Here is a 19,409-nt window from a genome sequence, read left to right on the forward strand (position 1 = left end):
TAAAACAGGCTAAAAGAACTGCAGAGTTTGGCGATGAATCTCTGCTTGGTTTGTTACTATGACGGATCCCTATCACAATAAATGTAGCCATTGTTTCCATAAAAACAATGTTGATTAGTGGAGCTTTCATGTTACACTTCGAGCATGATCTCCAAAAGGCTTCACAACAATTGTACGATTAATATACATTTAGTGTGCAATATATTCCACCGTCTCCGTAAGCCTCACCCACCTGTTCTGCATACCGTTGGTCTTCCAGCTCTGGGCCAGCTCCAGGGCGCTGACAGCGGGCTTGCCCCTGGAAGTGATGTAGTCGTCACTAGGGTCTCCGTTGAAATTCCCACACAGACCACACACCTTGTTCTGAAGCCGCTGGCCCATTGTGATGCTAAGGGTGTTAAAGCGGTTGTATCGAATCTGGATGTCCTGAGGTGTGTCGATGACAATGAAACCTTCGGAGGTGGACAGACGCGTCATCAGCCCAGTTAGAAACGGTACCGACACTGGTGTACCATTAACCTGTGAACACACAGGAGACGGAAATCTTTACATCTCTGAGACAAGACACACAGTCACTTTCATTTCATTTATTTTACATGTTACATTACATTTAGCTTTTATCCAAAGTGACTTACAATTGCTATATATCAGAGGTTGCACACCTCTGGAGCAACTAGGAGTTAAGTGTCTTGCTCAGAGACACATTGGTTGATGTATCACAGCGGGAATCGAACCCGGATCTCCCACAACAAAGGCATGTGTCATATCCACTGCGCCATCACCACCCCTTTCAGTGACTGTTACATATCCTCACATGCTAAATTCAGACTTTTCTCTGCTCTCAACTAAGTTTTGACCACTGTGGGATTTTGAGTCCTCTCTTTATTATATTACCATTTTTCTTGAATATTTATAATTTTACTGACCTATAAAACCTATATGTAGGAAAGAGTTGAAGTCATTACCCTTTTCTTTTGACCCAAACCGGACTTGCAGATTTGATGAAGGTGACATTGTGTTCATTTTGATCATTAGACCCCAGACCACCCTACTTGCTACATCACTTATGAACTAACTGTTAGACAACTGCAATAACAGAAATCCAAATAGACCTATTCGGGATTTGTGAAGGGTAGTGCTGAGTAAAAAGTACTGTCAACGCCAATCCCAGATATAGAGCATCTGGAAATCCATCGTATTTAACTATGTTTTAGAAAAGGAGTCTCTCTGAGACCCCAAACAGTAGCAGACTTCTGAGACATGTCATTTGGTAAAAATGTATTTAAAGCAGCAACTACAGTGCCCCATGGTCCTGTTTGAGGCCCACTGCTACTTTTATTATTATTATTATTAGTCATATTTCTATTGTCATTACTGCTAATATTACTATTTGTTTGTTATTACTGTTCATATCACTCTTTTTACCCACTGCTATGATAATAATTAGTCCTATTTCTATTATTGTTATAGTTGTTAATGTTATTATTGTGGTAGCTGTGCATCTCTGTCTCTGTCTCTCTTTTTCTCTTTCTCTTTCTCTCTCTAGAGTGTGGTATTAACTTGCCATATACGGAAAGTGTCCTGAAATAACTTCTGTTATGATTTGACACTATAAATACAACTGAATTGAATTCATATAATTAGGAAAAGTCATCATTTTAGTGATGTCCTTAATTGTTGAAAGTGAGGAGGGAATCCAAGATAAACCATAACCATGGGTTTTTGTGAGCTTTTGCAATTAATGTACCCAGGTGAAAGTTGTTATTTGACAATTTAGACAACTAAGTTTGCCATTTTTTTCTGCTTGATCACCTGGGGCAGGAATGTAGATGTGTGTCATCTGCATAAACTGATTTCATTTTCACAATGGATTCACTGAGGGGTAGCATATACCAAAAAAGAAAAAAGACAGCCCAAAGCACATATTGTGACAATCTGAGATGGTGCTGTAATTACTGTTCTGGTGAATATGACCTGAGCCCATAATCACTAATACCAACACAGTTCTTAAGGCAGTTCAGAGCATTTTTGCGGTCAATAGCTTACTCAGGTAAAGCAGGATTAAGACTCCTTAAGAGCCAAAGCAATCAGCAAGTCATTATCTACCTCAGTGGGTGCACTTTCAGTGGAAAGATATGGAAAAAAGCTTGAACTGGAGGAGCTCTGCCAAGCAATTAGTGGTAATTGGTAAATTGGACTGCAAGTACTGAGGCAAAGGGAGATTTGAATGGGATCTGTTTGCTTAGTTTCTCAAGGAGAGGTTTGATACAAGCATCTTCGAGGACAGACGGCACATAACCAGAAGAACAGTAAGTTGATAATGTCAACAAATAATCTCGTAATAGAGATAATTGTTCTATTAAAGCATTTGACAGAAGCAATAACACAAGCCTCCCCTTCCAAAGGAAATGTTAAATTCATAAGCAATAAAAACGCACCCCTCAACTCTACAGTTTATACACTTGGAGGTTTTGCAGTTAGAGCCTTTTCTAGGTCTATTATGACCAAACGATGATGTTTGATAAACCATTATCAGGTGTTATTACACACTGATATTATTCTTAGCAACAGTCTGTTATAAAGAATTAGCAGACCCCAGAAAGCCGTCGGATTCAACCAAGCCATGTAATAAGTGAGGGATAATGTAGAGCGAGGCGGTTGTTAGAGTGAATCCAACCCTTCACGTCTGGGTCCTGATCACCCTGTCGGGGTTCGCTATAACAACCGGCTCGCTCTACATTATCCCTTACATAGACAGTTGATAGTGTTGTTAATGTGGATTAACGTTTGTTGTTTGTAAAGTCAGGTTAGGGGGTTTAACATGACATCCACCGTAGAACTGAGTCCATGTAATGTAACCAAACTACAGAGTAGAAATCATGACAAGATCAATTGGTAATTTCCGATATTTAGCGGACGTACTGGCAATCCAAACGATGGTCCAGCGCTTTTCTCACCTTGACAGTGCTGCCAGAGATGAGTATGTTCTCCTCATTGATGTAAAGGTAGACATGGGAGATGGTGGTGAGGTTGGGTGTGCTCCATTTATCAAAGTTAGCGATGAGCTGGAAGGAGAGGTCAGGCAGCTTGTGACAGTTTGTGGACAGGACGAAGGAGCAGGAGGCCGGGAGCCGCAGCGACGCCCCGTCGAAGGTCCTGAAAACCCCACCGCCAGACGCCACGCAGTGCTGGGAGCGCCGCGCAAAGCAGCCCCGCACTCCGTGCCGCAGGGTGCACTCTTCCTCTGCTATACAGCGCCTCGGGTCGCACTGGATCAGGTTTCGTCCGATACACTGGCAGCGTTTGGTACAGTCACTGTTCCAAAACAGCTGTTTGGGCTGAAATAAAGAAAGACATCGGTTAAAACCAAAGCTGAAACAATTGGTCAATTAAACAAAAAGTATTTAAAAAATGTTGATAATGGACTTTTTAAAGCAAAAATTCTGTGTCAAAGATTCCCAGATTCCAGTTTTCACATATTTTGAGTTTTTAAGAGTATTGGACGAGGGGAAAAAAAGCAATTAATTGTGATGGATATTGTTCTATATTTTCAGACCTAACTAATGAATAGATTAATGGAAAAAAATAGTCAACAGACTAATCTATAATAAAAATAATCAAACAATTGTACGATTTTAATGCAACTTTGCAAAAATACAAGTTTGGTGTGAAGGATTACCTTTAAAGATTGAATTAAGAAAATCTTTGTCTTTATTCTTCCATAACATTTCTATACTTCACTTGTACTAAATGGCACTAAATGAGCCAGAGAGGTTTGTTAAAACGGATTCACATATTTTCATGTCATAACAATGTCAATCATTGAATTAAACTGAAAGACAATCATCCCTACTTAACCTCTGATCTATCTATTTATCATCTACAGATCAATGTATGTATGTATGTGTTATCCATCCATCCATCCACCCTTCCATCCATCTAATACCAGCTTGATTTATACTGATTTATATCTAATACCATCCTGATTTAGTGTTTAGGCCTTAAAAGCCAGCTTTTGCTGCATATGTCATTGAGTTTATTCCATGTAGTGCTGGATGTGGGACTGACCTCATAGTACTTGCCATCAGTGTAGCAGCCACAGTTCTGAGGCAGGATGCAGCTCTTGCCGTTGAGCACGTAGCCCTGGTCACACTGACAGCCCTCCACACAGTCCTGGCTGCAGTCCCTCTGGCCGCGGGCTGGGGCGCACTGGGGCGGGCAAACCGACACACAACTGGAGTAATGGCTGTTAGGTGGACAGCTCTGGACTGGGAGCAGGCAGGTTGGCAAAGGTATTAGCTAACGATTGCACTGACTACATTGTGCACATACTGTAGGACATTTTTCAGGGGTAAATATTTGTGGACAAGTGTTGATTGGAGAGTCCGCTGTTGGGCTTATGTTGTGTCTATGGCAGCTGTTTAAAGGAACAGTTTGACATTTTGATGATGAGAAGCCCAATATCAATCTAATACTTGCCTGTAAGTACGGTGCTGGAGTCAGGGCGTGGTTAGCCTAGCTTAGCATAAAGACTGGAAGTAGAAGCAACAGCCAGGCTCCATCCAAAGTTCAAGAATACCCTTATCACTTCTGAAGCTCACTAATTAACACATTGTATCACATTTGTTTAACTCATGCACACATCAATGTAAAAAAGAAAATGTATGGTTTTAGGAGGAGTAATGTTTTGCGATTATTTCCTGACTTACAGCCGCCTGGCGCAGTGACTGTGCGTTGGGTTTGTTCTTTATATTACCGTTTCACCCAGTTTACCCAAATTAAAAATAACAAGTCCTCTCACTTACTTCTAGCGGTATCTAGCCATTCTGATACTTTTGGCTTTATGTGCCCAGGGTTTGAGAGATGCACCTCTCTGCCTGAAACCCAATACAACGGAGTTGAATGGAATTAGGTTTGTGGTACTCATTGCACTGACAATTACTGTAATTTTCAACAGTAAACATTTAAAATGCCAACAGTAAAAACATTCTTGTTACTGTGAATAATCCACAGATACAGATCCACTGTCAACAGTCTTCACTGGAACTACTTTCCACCAAAGAAATAGGGCTTTGTCTCTGGAAAGACATTTTGCTGATGATTTCAACACTGTGAAGCACAAATGAAAGTTATTTCACCTCAGCTGTATTGGGCTGGAAGCAGCAATCTCAGAGATAGATATTTAAAAATCTGGAGAAAATAAAACTATCTGCATGAGTAGATACCACAAGAGGTAAGAACATACGTGTTTGGAGACATTTGCAGCACTGCACGCATAATCAAAGTACATGGTGAAATTCAGGTGAGCCCAGACTTGCACTCACCACATGGTGTGTCGCTCCTCCAGCCGGTGACAGGCACACCTTGGGTCTGACAGGTACCGGCGTATATCTGCAGCCAGTTACAGATTGTATCCTGAGCTCCTTGGTCCAAACAGGTGTCCTGCAGGCAGCTTTGATAAAAGAACGCTGGCGCCACCTTGCTATGACAACGTGCAAATAAACCTCCTCGATCCACAATTAGCCCGCACAGCCTTACTGCCTCAGGCTCCACAAACACATACAGTCCATCTCCAATGTGAAAACGTATGCCTGTGTCAACTTCATTTGCCCCATTGTCCGTGTTCATGTTGGCATCAGTCACCATGAGAGGGGCGTCATTTAGATCGCTCGTCTCTCCCAGGCCACAGCGTGGGCAGGAGTCTCCACAGCCCACCTGGCAGAAGGTGTCCCTCTCTGCCCAGGCCATGCCCCAGTCGGTGGTGGTAAGGGTGGGTGGGGATAAGGGCATGCCGTGGCAGAGGCCGCAAGAGCTGTTGTAGAGATCGCGAGGCAACGTCAACAGGAGGAGAGTGTTCCAGTCAAAGGCCACCTTCAGGCCAAAATCTGTCTCCAGAATGAGCTGCATGCCCCAGGTGAAGATGTTGACCTTCCCTGGGCCCAGCTTCAGTGGAGGGTACAAACGCTCCTTATTCACCTGAGTGAAGAGAGATTTAATAAAACTGGTTCTAGTTTGAACAGGTTTAACTGTTATTCTAGGATCCGCATCAGATGACACATACACATTCCTACAGAAGCCTTTTTTTGCACTAAGTCATAGTTTCCAATCCAACTGACCTGCCTGTTTTCAAAGTATTTGGGGAAAAACAGGTGATGAATGTATAACATTAAGACTCACTGAAAGAGCTTGTATGCGTTTCTCATATAATGTAATTGTATAAGAGAGAAATAGACAGAAACAAAGAGCATGAGAAAAATGTGTGTGTGTGTGTGTGTGTGTGTGTGTGTGTGTGTGTGTGTGTGTGTGTGTGTGTGTGTGTGTGTGCGTGCGTGCGTGGGTGCGTGGGTGCGTGCGTGCGTGCGTGCATGCATGTGTGTGTGTCATGTGTGTGTGTGTGTGTGTGTGTGTAAGTTGGGTTATTTGTGTGTCATTTCTATTCCTCCTCAGATCTTTTAGTCGGTTTGTGAACCCAGTCCAAATGTCGCTCAGGGTCGGGGATTTGTCTGAGCCAAATCCAGCCTGATAAAAGATGCCCATTGAAATTAGATCCACCTTAAGCCAATCAAAGAGGAATTCACCCTCTGCCTGGTTATTCAATCGGCTTGATTAGAAATAACGTGTCCTCACAAATACACAACAACTATGACCTTCAGCGGTCATGCATAAAAGTGGTGTTATAATCAATATTCATACTGTATCATTAGCCTGGTCACAGCTTATTCCTTATTCCAGGCATTCCCTTATATGAAACATAATATATAATCACGGCGCTTGTTTCATTTACTCACTGTGACAGTGTTTTTGTAGCTTCGAGACACTTCAATCTCATACTCGTAGACCTCCAGAACATAGCCCCTCACCCAAATTGCTTGGCCTGTGTCCCTTTCCTCGTTAAGAGCTGCCAATTTAAATTGAGGGAAAGTTCCACTGATGGTTGCGGGCTCCCTGCTCTCTCTGCCACAGCTGGTGGTGGCCATCCTAAGAGAACAAGAGCTCTGCAGCTCAAACGGTACGCCACCAAATGGCAGAAAATGTCCATAACCAGCAGCCACACACAGGGCCTCAGTGCGCGGTTGGCAGAAATACAGGCCGTCATTCTCCTGGCAGTACTCCTCAGTGTGACAGGGTGCGAGCTGACAGTATACACTGTTGTCGGAGCCATTGCAGTAGCAGCGCTCCTGGCACTCCCAGTCTGTCCAGAAAGTCTGATTAGTGGCCAGCTGGCGTCCGTGGCTCATGCAGCCACAATCACTGCGTGCCACACACAGGCCATCGCGAAGCGCAAAGCCTTCCTCACACTGACACCCCTCCTGGCATGGCAGAGGGCACGGCTCTTCAGGTTCATCTAAGTTGGCACAGGTCAGAGGACAGGCGCTCGTGCACTCATCAAAATGACTGTTCTGAGGACAGGGAAGAGCTGAGACAGAAGAACAAGGTATGAGATAGCAAGCGAGAGGCAAAGGCAACAGGCAAAATCCATATTACAGGAATACTCCACCACAGACCTTTGTTTTGAGTCACTCACTGTAGGACTGAATGGTGGTTTTCAGCTCTCCCTGGGACTAACCATGGTTACGTTGAATCCCACTGGTGACCAGGTTTACGGCAAAAGAAAATGTCTGAGTTCTCAAATCCACCGCTTGAGTGTCAGTTGATATGCTCAGTGGGTGTTTTTATACCATCTTATTTTTGTCAAATAAATACAAAGCTTTTCTTTGTCGCTAGCACGGTTAGCTGTGCACTTTTGTTAGACAAAAAGTTTTCAAATGTTGGACCCTGACAAAAATAAGCATCTAAGTGGACTAGCGACAAATGGAAGCAGTGAATGAAACCATTTTGGCAATAATATCATTGTTGGGAGCATAGGGAGCATATGACTGGTCAGCTGAGAGGTGAATTATCCTGAAGGAGTGATTAGAGAAGTTTCAACGGACATTTTGAAACAGGGTTGCTGTTTAAATCTGAATCTGAGTAAGACTACAGATGCGGTCTGTGAAGGAGGAAGCCTTAAGAGCCCCCTTTCAAGCATACATGGCATGAGTGATAAAGCAGGTTTTTGGTGGAGTACACCCTCTAAATGATAGATAAATATTAGCGCAACACTGACTATAGAGAACTGGTGGAGTGAAACGTCAGAGGAATACTAGTAGATCTTTTTTTCATTCACTTATCAAACACAGGTGTGACAAATAAATAGCTACATTGCATTTTAATAATTGCTGGAACAGAGCCATCGTCATTAGTATTAGTTCCACCTGTGCTTTTCCTGCTCTGACAAATCAAAATGATTGCTGTGAAGCAGGTCTATGAGTCTGATTTATTTGGGAACAATAAAGAAAGAAGCGTGCTCTGACGCTAGCAAGGCTATCAAAATTCATGATATTCAGTAAGCAAAATGACATGTAAGGTGACAATTTGGTGTTTTTACAGGGGAAAAGTATATACATGTTGGCTTCTTAAAGGGGGAAAATACATAGTAGGTAGCTGTAGAGGAAATTAAATATGAAAATACTGGTATATTTGTGCATCTACCATAGCGACATGAAGTAGAAGCAAACTGCTAGTAAAGATCTTTTGAAAAGAAAAATATGCCTCCCACCAAATTTAAAGTCTTGTTACATGTTGTATCAAATATTTTACTTGGTTATATGTTAATAAGAAAACATTTTCAGTTTTTGACGTGTTGTATGTAAGTTTTCTCAATAACAAGTTACAACATAGTAAGACAGGTTTAAAAGTGTTTGAAGGCATATTTATTCGTTATTGGCAGAGCCATACAGTTGATCTTTTAATCCCATTATGGGTTAGATGTCAGACAGTTCAAATACCAGCCTGTTCCTTTAACACATGGGTCTCAAACTCGTGGCCCAGGGGCCAATTGAGGCCCGTGGGATGATATTTTGTGGCCCCCCTACTTGACATCAAAGTTTAGTTTCAGTGCAGCCCGCGTGTTGTTCTGGAACGCACCTTTTTGCTGAGTTGTTGTGTGTGCCGCGCTTGCCACGCTTTTATTTAATTTTTTTAGCACTTACGGGCTACCATAGCTAGTCTCGTGACAGCTTCCTGTGGCATTTGTTCTCAACGGTTGTCAAGCTAGCCAACCGTGAAGTACCTGGGAAAGTATCAACGTTAGTCACTTGGTTGAAACGTGTTCCGGAGTGATGGAAAGTATACGCCATCACCCAGTTCCAGTCATGTCTCTCTCAAAACGTGCCGTGAAGAGAAAGGTTGGCGATGAGTACATGCAATTTCAGTGGGTGACGGAATATTTTTTGTATCAAGCACAGGGGCACCCCTACATGTCTCATATTCACAGAGAAAGTTGCGGTGTACAAGGAATATAACATCAGACGTCATTACTCAACTAGACATGCAAAATACCAGGGAGATGAGAGAAAGAACCGGGTCACCAATCAAAAATGTCTATTGAGGCAACAAGATTCATTTAAGAAAGCAAACAAAGAATACGTTTGTTGAATACTTGATGCTGCCCAGCCTGACCACACTCTACCTCGAGCGGCCCCCAGGTAAAGTGAATTTGAGACCCCTGCTTTAACACAAAGATATTTCAACTCACGGCAGTTGGTGACACTCCTCCAGGAAGCGAGGCCTACTTGGGCATCCTGACAGGCGGTGGCATAGGCCTGCAGTGAAGAACACAGGGCTGAACGATTCCCTTCCCTTACACACATGTTATACAAGCAGTTCCTGAAGAACGGTGAGGGGTTCACCAGTGCATGACATGCCAGAAATGAACTATTCCCCGGATCGTTGATGGTGCCACACATCCAAGGACTCTGGTAGAGACGCAGGTCTGTGCACATTCGATACAGGTCGTCGCAGTCACCATTGCAGGTGAGGTCATCGGCAATGGACCGCCAGCCATCTGTGAACTGTTCAGTGGACTCCGCCAGGCGTCCGTTTGGAAGGCGAAGGTCATCAGTGGTATTGCTATTGAAGACGCCACATAGACCACAAGTAACATTGTAGAAGAGGGTGGAGAGGGAGATGTTGACGAATCCCTGGTGAGAGTACTGGACACGAAGCAGACCGCGGGACTCCACTACTGTAGCATTGCCTGGTGCTCTGTAGATCATCATTGTCTCCATTGGATGGACATATGGGAGCGCCACTGGTTCACCATTCACCTGGAACACAAAAAGGTGTCATAGCCATAGGTTTGCAGGAGCTGAACATAGACAACAAAAAAAGGTTTTTGGTCCGTAGAGAAAATTCTAACCTTTACTGTGTCAAAATCTATCCCTCCCATCTGAGCTTCCATGTTAGCTACTGTAACCACCACTGGTCTTTTCCAAGTGGGGCCTTTGTTCACCAGCCGCCTGCCCATCTTCACCTCCACCATTGAGCCGTTAGCTGGCACTGGGCCACACAGCTTCAGCAGGTAGTAGGAGCTGTCATCTGGGAACAGCAGGAAGGTGCCATCAAAGGAGGTCATCACAGAGTTTTGGGTGACTGCGCACACTCCCTCCCTCCGAGGGTAACAACCCAACAAGCCCACCTCAGCCACGCACACCTCCCCCTCCTTGCAGGACTCGTTGAAGCAGGAGACTTCCCCAGCAGGCCCGCAGGTGCAGCGGAGGGTACATTCCCCTTCTTCACCGCTGGGGCCTGCCCAGAAAGTGTTATTACGGGGGTAATAGAGGCCGTTATGCTCACAGCCACAGTCTTCGCGCTTTACACAACGGCTGCCGCTGAGAACGTAGCCTTGGTCACACTGGCAGCCCTCAGTGCAAGGGTGAGCACAATACAGGGGAGAGGTGAGGTCCGAGCAGGAGGCTGGGCAGGCACTTGTGCACACTTGGTAATTGCTGAACTCCGGACATGAAAAAGCTGAGAGCCGGTAAGAGAGAAGAAATGATGTCAGTTGACACAAGTAAATGAATGTAAGATAAAGAATCTGCGTGAACTGAATCAAACTGAATCTCACCGCAGAAGGTGCGAGATCTCCAGGATCGTATCGTGACGCCGAGGGCCTGACAGGCCAGAGCGTAGGCCTGGATGGCCTGGCAGAGTGTGGTGATATTATCCCTGTTGCTGCACATGTCATATACACAGCTATACACAAAGGCTGTGGGATCCACTACAGCTCTGCAGTCCCTAAAAGGTCCATCGGTTTTGTTGATGAGCCCACAGTAGTCTGAGCGAAAGTAGAAGGCTTCTACAAGAGGGTCACAGATGCTGCAGTTCTGGGCGCAGCCATCTGTACACCTCCAGTCTGTGTCTTCGGCTCGCCAGCTGCCCCCTAGCTCCACTACGCTTTCGGCCAGAGAGCCGTCAGGAAGCACAGGATCATCAGCGGGGTCGTCGTTATAGTTACCACAAAGGCCACAAGTGTTGTTGAAGTAGGAGCTGGGTAGGGAGATGGATGCGTAGTGTTGGCCGTCATAGGTTACCATGAGTCCAAAGTCTGTTTCTAAAGCAACAGCAACCCCAGACTGGTAAACCCTGACAGCACCAAGCTGGAGTTGGACCGGTAAAGTCTTCATCAAGCCGTCCACCTAGACAGAGAAACAGAGGGAAAATTAGAAAACGAACAAATGATGCTGACAGAAAACTTTCAATCACAGTTTGAGAAAGTCAACTGTCAATATATGCGGATTTAGAATGCTATCATGACAAAACTTGTATCCTGTATCGTCAGCTTGTACTTAGATATTATGAAAAATCAAGGCAGATGCATCCAAGAGGTAATTAGTGATCTGTTTATGCTAAAAAAACAACTCTTCCAAGGTGTCAAAGACGGACTTCAAAAGCAAAGTGTAAATGCAGCCGCATAACTCAAATCAACCAACCAAGAAGCACACACAAAGGCAAATGTTGTGATAGTTCCCGATATAAAGGGCTCCACAGATTCTTACCTGGACAGTTCCAAAACTGCCTTTGGGTAACATGACTCTGTGACCGTACACCTCCACTGTGACATCTCTAAGCCAGGAAACAGAGGCGACCCCACGGTTCTCATTTTTGGCCTCCACGCTGAAAAAAGGCAGCCCTGTCACCTCCCAGCAGGGCCGCGCCAGCAGGTAGGAGCAGGTTCCTTGGAAGTGATAGAGGAAGCCATCGAAGGTGTGGTAATGAGGGTCGCCAAATACCACACAAGTACTGGTGCGGGTCGGCTGGCAGTAAAAAGCCCCTTCCTGCTGCTCGCAGGTCTCCAGCTGCCCGCACGGAGCCTCTTGGCACTGCACCTTGTTGTCAATGTCAAGGCAGCGGCATCGCTGTGAACACTGGTCAGAGAGCCAGAAGATTTCCCCTCGTCTGTAAAAACGACCTGGAGAGGATGTAGGAACGACAAAGGAGATATTTAAAAGTACAGTTCTGCATAAGAGAAACCTGTGTGGACGGTATTATCAGTGTTTGACGTTTTAACTTGCCATTGTAGCTGCAGCCATTGGCAGGATCTATCAGTTCAGTGTCTACGCGGAACAACCAGCGCCCAGGGGTATTTACATTGGTTGTCTGTTCAATGTTCACTACATCATTTGACCGTGATCCTGGCAGGTTGAAGAAGTGACCAATGTCTCCACCATTAAAACCTGACTGAAAAGGGGAGAGGTGTGAGGGACGTGAGGTGAAATGCTTATCATATCATTTATGTGCTGGAAAAACAATATCATGCGTATGAAATGATCTTGGGGACATTGTGAGAATACCTGAGCTGTCGTCCCACCCAGTCCTGTTAAAGGATCTCCACCACTGGCTGTTCCTGTGCTCCATGTGATTTCTCCGTAGTTGAACATACTGAAGGATGCCACGCCATCTGAGATTAGTACAGTTTGGAATGTGTTCACCTGTTTTACAAAGAGAAAAACAGACATAACATACAAAAAAGATGAATCCTATCAACATTCAACTAATGTCTTACTTGCAGACAAAACAGCAGATTCCCTAAACTGCATTCGAGAACCCAGTTGTTTAGAAATGTACATTGAACACTAAAAAAAAAAAAATGAATATGTGGCACTAGGCAAATGTCTGACTACATTATATTCTGTAGATACGGTCACTTATGAAAAATGTCCACCATGTGGCAAATTGAAACAAGACAAAACATTTTTGGGAAATATGATCATCAGCATCTGATGGCAATCATATTGCTATCAAATCAAAGTGGTGTCGGTTTAATCATGGTTTTGGTGATTTGCAGATCAAAACATGTCTAGGTGACATACAATAGGTCAAAACAAGGCTACTTGTGGTTGTAAAAGTTTATTTTTTAATTTCTGGCTAAGATATAACAGTGTAGTTGTAGAACGTGCATCACATGGAAATATAGTCATTGGAATGCTATGAAAACCAAAGTTATATGTAAATAGATGTCTAAAAACATTCAGAAATGTGTCCCAAACTTGTTTTTTTGGACAAGCAAATCACCAACTCAATGCTTACTGGGAAAGAAGAGAGGTACAGTATGCCTGTGACGTTATTAGCCTAGCTTAGCAAAATGACTAGACACAGGGGGAAACTGCTAGCATCCAGCTAACGTGAAACAAACACTGCTTCCAACAACACCAAATAACTTGATTCAATCATATATAGCAAATAATAGATAGATAGATAACAATTATAGTTTGCAGTTGTGGTGTAAAAAAAGTTAGACACTGAGCAAAAGACATGGTGTATTTTTGTGTTTTATAGGTTTCATTTCAACACTCTGGACGAGACAGAAACAAGACATCTTTGAAAATGTTGGAAGACATATTTGTATTGTTTGATCGACCTAGGCTAGAAGTTGCTAAGCTAGGCTCAACACTGTTAATGTGGGAATGTGTGACCAAGATATTTCATGCAGGATTTGGACTTTACCGGGGTTGTCTGGCTTCCTCCATAAAAGGTGACTTGGTGCCATGTTGTAATAAAAGCCCAGGTGGCTGTGAAGGTGGGCATGTTTTTGAAGTACTTCCGGACATCTTGTGTTGCCCTTTCCAGTATTTCCGGTTCGGTGGTCTCTCGGTAGAACACATCTCCGCGGATGCCGTTGTGCACATCTGCCCAAAGTGGAGCAATGAACGATCTGCTGTCACTCAGGGGGAAAGCCTCTGGTGTGAACTGGCTAACCTGCACGTTGAAGGAGATCACACCATTGTTGTTCACCTGTGGACAGAACAGATAGGGTTTTATTTCACCATCATGAGCTATAATATATACTTCATACATTGCAATAAAGCATCTGAAGAATAATGACTTTCTCTGTAATAATAAGAGTTTGAGAGTTCTGATCAAGGCTTACATAGATGGAACGGTAGGGGACATTGAAGAAAATGAAATGAATGAGCAAAATATTTTCAGTAGAACTCCCATCATCCATCTTTGGAGTCTCTAGATCCCTATGGCTGGGCCCATATGGATACAGGATGTCCTGAGTACTATCTATAAGGAGAATAATGCATAAGAGCTTATTAAAATTGACTATCCTCCACCCTAAAAGATGAATGAATCGATGTGGGGGATGACTCATACCTCCCGTCTGCACAAAGATGCTGAAGAGGTGGAGCAGAATGACTGGACAGCCTGGCCTGACCATTCTGAAAAACAGAGAATGAGATGAGAGACCATATCAATAGTGTTTTCAATTTGCTTATTAAGTTACAGCACCACTGTCTGAGCAACTGTTACATTATCTGCCTTGCATTTTCCTTAAAGTTAATTAGAAATGCCGGCAGACATGAGTCATAGGACAACTTCTCATAAACAGGGCCCTTAGACAAAGTGGAGAGGAGGGAGAACCATCAAACCAACGTCACATTACTTCTTTAAGATCAGGCTCCCAGGTCTCCCCTGAGGAGCCCTGAAAAGGCCCTATTATGCATGCCAGAACAATGTGTCAGGATCACATTTGCCTTACGGTCCCATGTGAGCCGGCAACAGTGGACTACGGGCCTCTCTGTGCCTCGGTTTCCTGCAACTGACCAAACTGGCCGGCTCTGCTCCAGTGTCTCAGTGTCTGAAGCCGTGAGGCTGCTTAGGACCTCATTACCACTTCTGTTTGGGATCCATCCATGCCTTGTTGGCTGAAGGGAGAGGAGTGTAAACACTGGGGCACTAATGGCTTTAAGTGAGTAGGTTTGAATTGCTGAGGTCCTTGCAGTGGCTCTTTGTAGCTGTTCAGTGCTTGGCTTGGCAAACGTGCCATTGGCAAAGTAGAGTGTACAGCCAAGTTAGCAGGTTTTCCAATCACCATATAGCATTTAAGCTTAATTGTTAATATATTTTAATAAAAATGTAAAGGTTTGGTCTGTACATTCAGTGAATTAAACATGAATGAGCCTATACATCACAACCAACTTTACCAATAATTTAAAACTGGTCCCGTTTGGATATGAACTTGTGAAACATTCTGCAATTCTCAATGCGCATTTTCGTCTGTTACTGTGCTATTTTGGACTCGTGACATGTCACCATACATTTCGTATCAACCATCGGTAATGGCGGAGGACATGAGCACAACCCACAACTGTTGATTTGTTACCAGATCTTTAGGCGAGAAATGTAACTGTTCATGGGTTTTAATACGTGGACGATTTATCAAAAATAATAAAAAAAACATTTTGGAGATGTGACTGGCTAGGTGACCTGTTGCTACCAGCCAGTCAGCAAAGTAATACCAGTAATTGACCGGTACAGGAGCACTGATGTCTCCGTAGTGTTTCAAACATAATTCCTTTTGGAAGAAACATTTTAGTTTCAGGGTCAAATTCTAACATGTGTTTCTGGTCAGACAGGTTTCACTGAAAGTAAAGGTCTGGGTTCATATTTTTAAGATAAGATAAGATAAGAAGCCTTTATTGACATTATATTACAATGAATACAACGAAATTACGAGTGCCCCTCCCAGCGGTGCATAAAAGATTTATTGGTCATTTTACATTGTGCAATAGGGCCGTCTCTGTGTAGTTTTGGCTTCTTAAATGTACATGAAGCCACACACGTATATAATTTTGATTGAAAATCAACATGTTTTTATGTTTTATTATTCACACACATTACAGTGAGGACAACCTGTTGGTCTCAGGGTATTGTCAATGCCAGTGGACCTTTGAGTTGAGATTATTTTGTCACACAACAGACGTAAAGTGTAATCACCAAAGGCTGGCTGAGCTGGTGATGCCTGGATGTCTTGTTTAAAATACTGACCAGTGTCATTCAGGAATCTTTCTTTTTTTAAATATATATATATGTATATATAAAATTTGGAAACTGGGTGTACGATTTATGTGAGGTCAATTTGATGCTTCTCTCAACTTATCTATGTGTGAATTCTATTCAGCTTGATGGTAAATTGAGTTCAGGTGTGCCGAGGTGAGTGAGCACTGCTGAGAGAGGTCTGCTCTAATGTCATCGCCCACTCATCATACATTGTCGACAGAAAGATTACCACAATTGCTCTTTTGACTATTGTAGCTCACCATCTTATCTGACTGGCATTAACTTGGTGCCTTTTAGCGAGGCAATTAAGATAAAGACCCTGGGACTTAAAAAAGATGAACAAGCCACTTCAACATGTTTATCTCTGGGGTCAGGCTCAAAGAGAGACAACTCTTACTGTATCAGTATGCCAGATGCTTTATCAAAAGATAATTCACTCTCTGAAGCACATTTATTTAATATACTTTTCTTTTTTTCTGAGGCTTGAAAATGAGGTTAAGTCAGAATTGTGAATTAAAATGGGCTGTGTTAATAGTTAAGCGATTACATTCATTTAAATTGTCTACGTTTTAGTCTTAATACTATCATTAGTAGAAATGTACCTGCAAGAGTAGACCAGTGGTACCCAACCTGGGGTTTGGGAGCCAAGAGGGGGTCCCAAGATAAATCTGTAGGGCCACAAGATGATTCAAGGTAAAATAAACAATAAATGCATGTAACACAAAGTTAGGTTTAATTTTTATGACTTTTCTAAATTTTAAAAATGTCTTTTTGTGTAACATACTAGGTACCTTTACCTTTTCAGGTTTCTAAAAATCCGTAAAATTAAATAACGTGAAAATGAACAATGGTTATTATGTTGAACTGCTCAAAGCTCATATCCACTTTGACCATAACCTGTGATGAGGGGTCAGAGGTAGAAGTTCGTTTTAAGGGGTTTGGGACCCCTAAAATGAAGCAAAAGATAGATAGATATCAACATTGCACAATTAGACCATGAAGCAATAATCCTAAACAGATCATACATTCCCCCAAATAACTGAAATAAAGGCAAAAGTCCATGTGCCCAAGCCTAATGAGGAAAGTTTAGCCTTTTTTTTTTTTTGTGGTCACACAGTCAGGTCATAAATAAAGAAACTACTGATGAGTAGAGGAGGAAATGATGCGCTCACCTGCCTTCAGAAGATGGACATCTAGCACCTCAATAGTCTAACCTGGCAACCTCCTTACAGCAGTGTCCCATCCAGCAGAGGACCATCCACAGAGCAGTGGTGGTGATGGAGGGAGTAAAAGAGGCAGGTGATAGTGATGAGAAGGGAAGAGAGTAGAGGAGCCAGATGTCCAGACAGAAGAGCAACTCTTGTCCAATTCCAGCTCCACGGGATTACCAGCAGAAGCGACAACAATCCAAAAGGTTTTGTATTTTGGGTGCTTAAATGGCGATGTCCTTACAGGAGAAAAGTGGAGATTGAAAAACTACCCGTTGAAGCTGTGGAGGGAGCTTTGCCTAGAGAAGCAGGTGCAAACTTTTACCTGGGATACTGTTCAACTTAATCGGAGATCAGTGTTTGGGGAAAGGGGTTGGTGGGGAGGAGAGGGAAGTTGAGGGGAGGGACAGCATAGGAATAGAAGAGAGGGAGTGGAAACAGAGCAATGTGTACGAAGTGTAGAGGGGAGGTCAGAAATGTAGACATGATGATGAGGAGAGAAGTGGAAAAACCAGAAGAGAATTACTGCTTGCAAGACATGTTTTAAATGCAGGAGTAGAGGAATGTTTTGTACAAAGAGAGGCTCTCATACAGGATGAATGTCGAGGCTTTTGGGCAGGATCTGTCATTAACACCTGCAAAGTGCCAAATGATGATAAAATATGTCTTTGGTGGAAGATTTGGAGGTAACACTGCAGCCTTTATCTTTGTGGAACAATGATGTTTGAATACCAAGGTCTTATTAATGTTTCACTCAAGCATATGAAGCAGGATTTAAAAATATTTGGTGATGATTTCTATAAAAATGTGGTGTTATTGAATTATTTTTTTATAAAATAGAGACTGCCGTTGGATTGGGACCTTAAGAATTTGAGTTGTAACTGCACTGGGTTCACTCAGTGCAAACTCACCAAAGTAGTACAGTTTCACTCTGGGGCATTTATGGACAAAAAACAGAAACACACACACACACACACCGCCTAAAACGTTGCTTTTTAAGCTCAGTGGTAGGTAGAGTTACAGAATTAACACAAGTCACTTTGGATTCTCTGTGTACCCCCCCTTTTTTTTTAATTAGGAACAGCCTCATTTACAAGGTTACACAAGACACTATTTCCACAGATGCTGGGGAGATAGCGAAGGCAAATCTCAGGTGGATCCACACTGATAGGGTCTGGGAAGGAGAGGGCAGTCAGTTGGGTCTTTGTTGCAGGAGGACAGTGGAAGTAATTGGAGAGGCAGGGAGCAAGATGTGTGAAAGGCTCCAGGACTGGAGGGCAGGCCCCGGGCTCCCATTAAGCAGTGCCGCAGCTCTCTGTGGAGGCTTCTTTTATACCTCCCACGTCTTGTTGTGTAAATGGACACATACCCTTAACCAAACTGTGAAAGAGAACGTCGCACAAAGAGGGACTTAAAAAAAATAAATAAAATCAACGATGACCTACTGGGCCGGGGTAGGGTTTGTGTTTTGGGAAATGTCGAGGATGGAGAAGTGGGAAGGATCGAGATGGGCTGATAGACCAGGGGCACGTTCAATCTCTAAACGTTTTGCTGCGGTGTCCAGGTTGAATGACCTGAACGGTGTGAAACGGTGCGATAGACTGTGCAACGAGCTCTGAGCTATGTTTTCTATCATTTGATGGGTGTGTCAGAGATGTTACCCAATCAGCAGCGACACGTATGTAAACTAAACTGGTAATAAAAAAAGCAGCGTGCTTACTCACCACCGTATCAGTTCAAGTAAATGTTTTGTCGAGGCTGAATGTGCCCCTTATTTCTCGCACTTTCACTCTCGTTTTTCCCATTCACTGACACTCACAACAACTCACTAGGAACAATGTTTCTTCTTTATGTGTGGGTGGTCAACATGAGATTTTTTTTTAAATATGTTAATTTAATAATATCATGCATAATTCCCTTAAAAAACTATACCATAATAGTAAATTAATTTAGTAATGTATTTTAAATGTTTGAAGTAAATGAAAAATATTTAAATGTTTTTCAGTTACAAAGTTGTTTTGTAGTCAATCAGAC

At 43.1% G+C, this 19,409-nt stretch overlaps 1 protein-coding gene across 1 annotated transcript in view; it reads right to left on the minus strand.

Moving 5' to 3' along the window:
* tecta (tectorin alpha) overlaps positions 1–16,798 on the minus strand; it is a 28,690-nt gene extending 11,892 nt beyond the window's left edge. Inside the window, exons 1-15 of the mRNA XM_028596498.1 lie at positions 16,770–16,798; positions 14,482–14,546; positions 14,252–14,391; positions 13,828–14,115; positions 12,675–12,812; positions 12,396–12,561; positions 11,880–12,292; positions 10,949–11,519; positions 10,241–10,851; positions 9,578–10,148; positions 6,789–7,417; positions 5,325–5,976; positions 4,069–4,268; positions 2,958–3,338; positions 233–519 (exon numbers count right to left, since the gene is read on the minus strand). Coding sequence (XP_028452299.1) covers positions 233–519; positions 2,958–3,338; positions 4,069–4,268; positions 5,325–5,976; positions 6,789–7,417; positions 9,578–10,148; positions 10,241–10,851; positions 10,949–11,519; positions 11,880–12,292; positions 12,396–12,561; positions 12,675–12,812; positions 13,828–14,115; positions 14,252–14,391; positions 14,482–14,545 — 5,111 coding nt within the window. The 5' untranslated portion in view covers position 14,546; positions 16,770–16,798. The remainder of the gene's footprint in view (positions 1–232; positions 520–2,957; positions 3,339–4,068; positions 4,269–5,324; positions 5,977–6,788; positions 7,418–9,577; positions 10,149–10,240; positions 10,852–10,948; positions 11,520–11,879; positions 12,293–12,395; positions 12,562–12,674; positions 12,813–13,827; positions 14,116–14,251; positions 14,392–14,481; positions 14,547–16,769) is intronic.
* Positions 16,799–19,409: the final 2,611 nt, after the last annotated feature.

Source organism: Perca flavescens, chromosome 13 (genome assembly GCF_004354835.1).
Source record: "Perca flavescens isolate YP-PL-M2 chromosome 13, PFLA_1.0, whole genome shotgun sequence".
Classification (NCBI taxonomy): domain Eukaryota; kingdom Metazoa; phylum Chordata; class Actinopteri; order Perciformes; family Percidae; genus Perca; species Perca flavescens.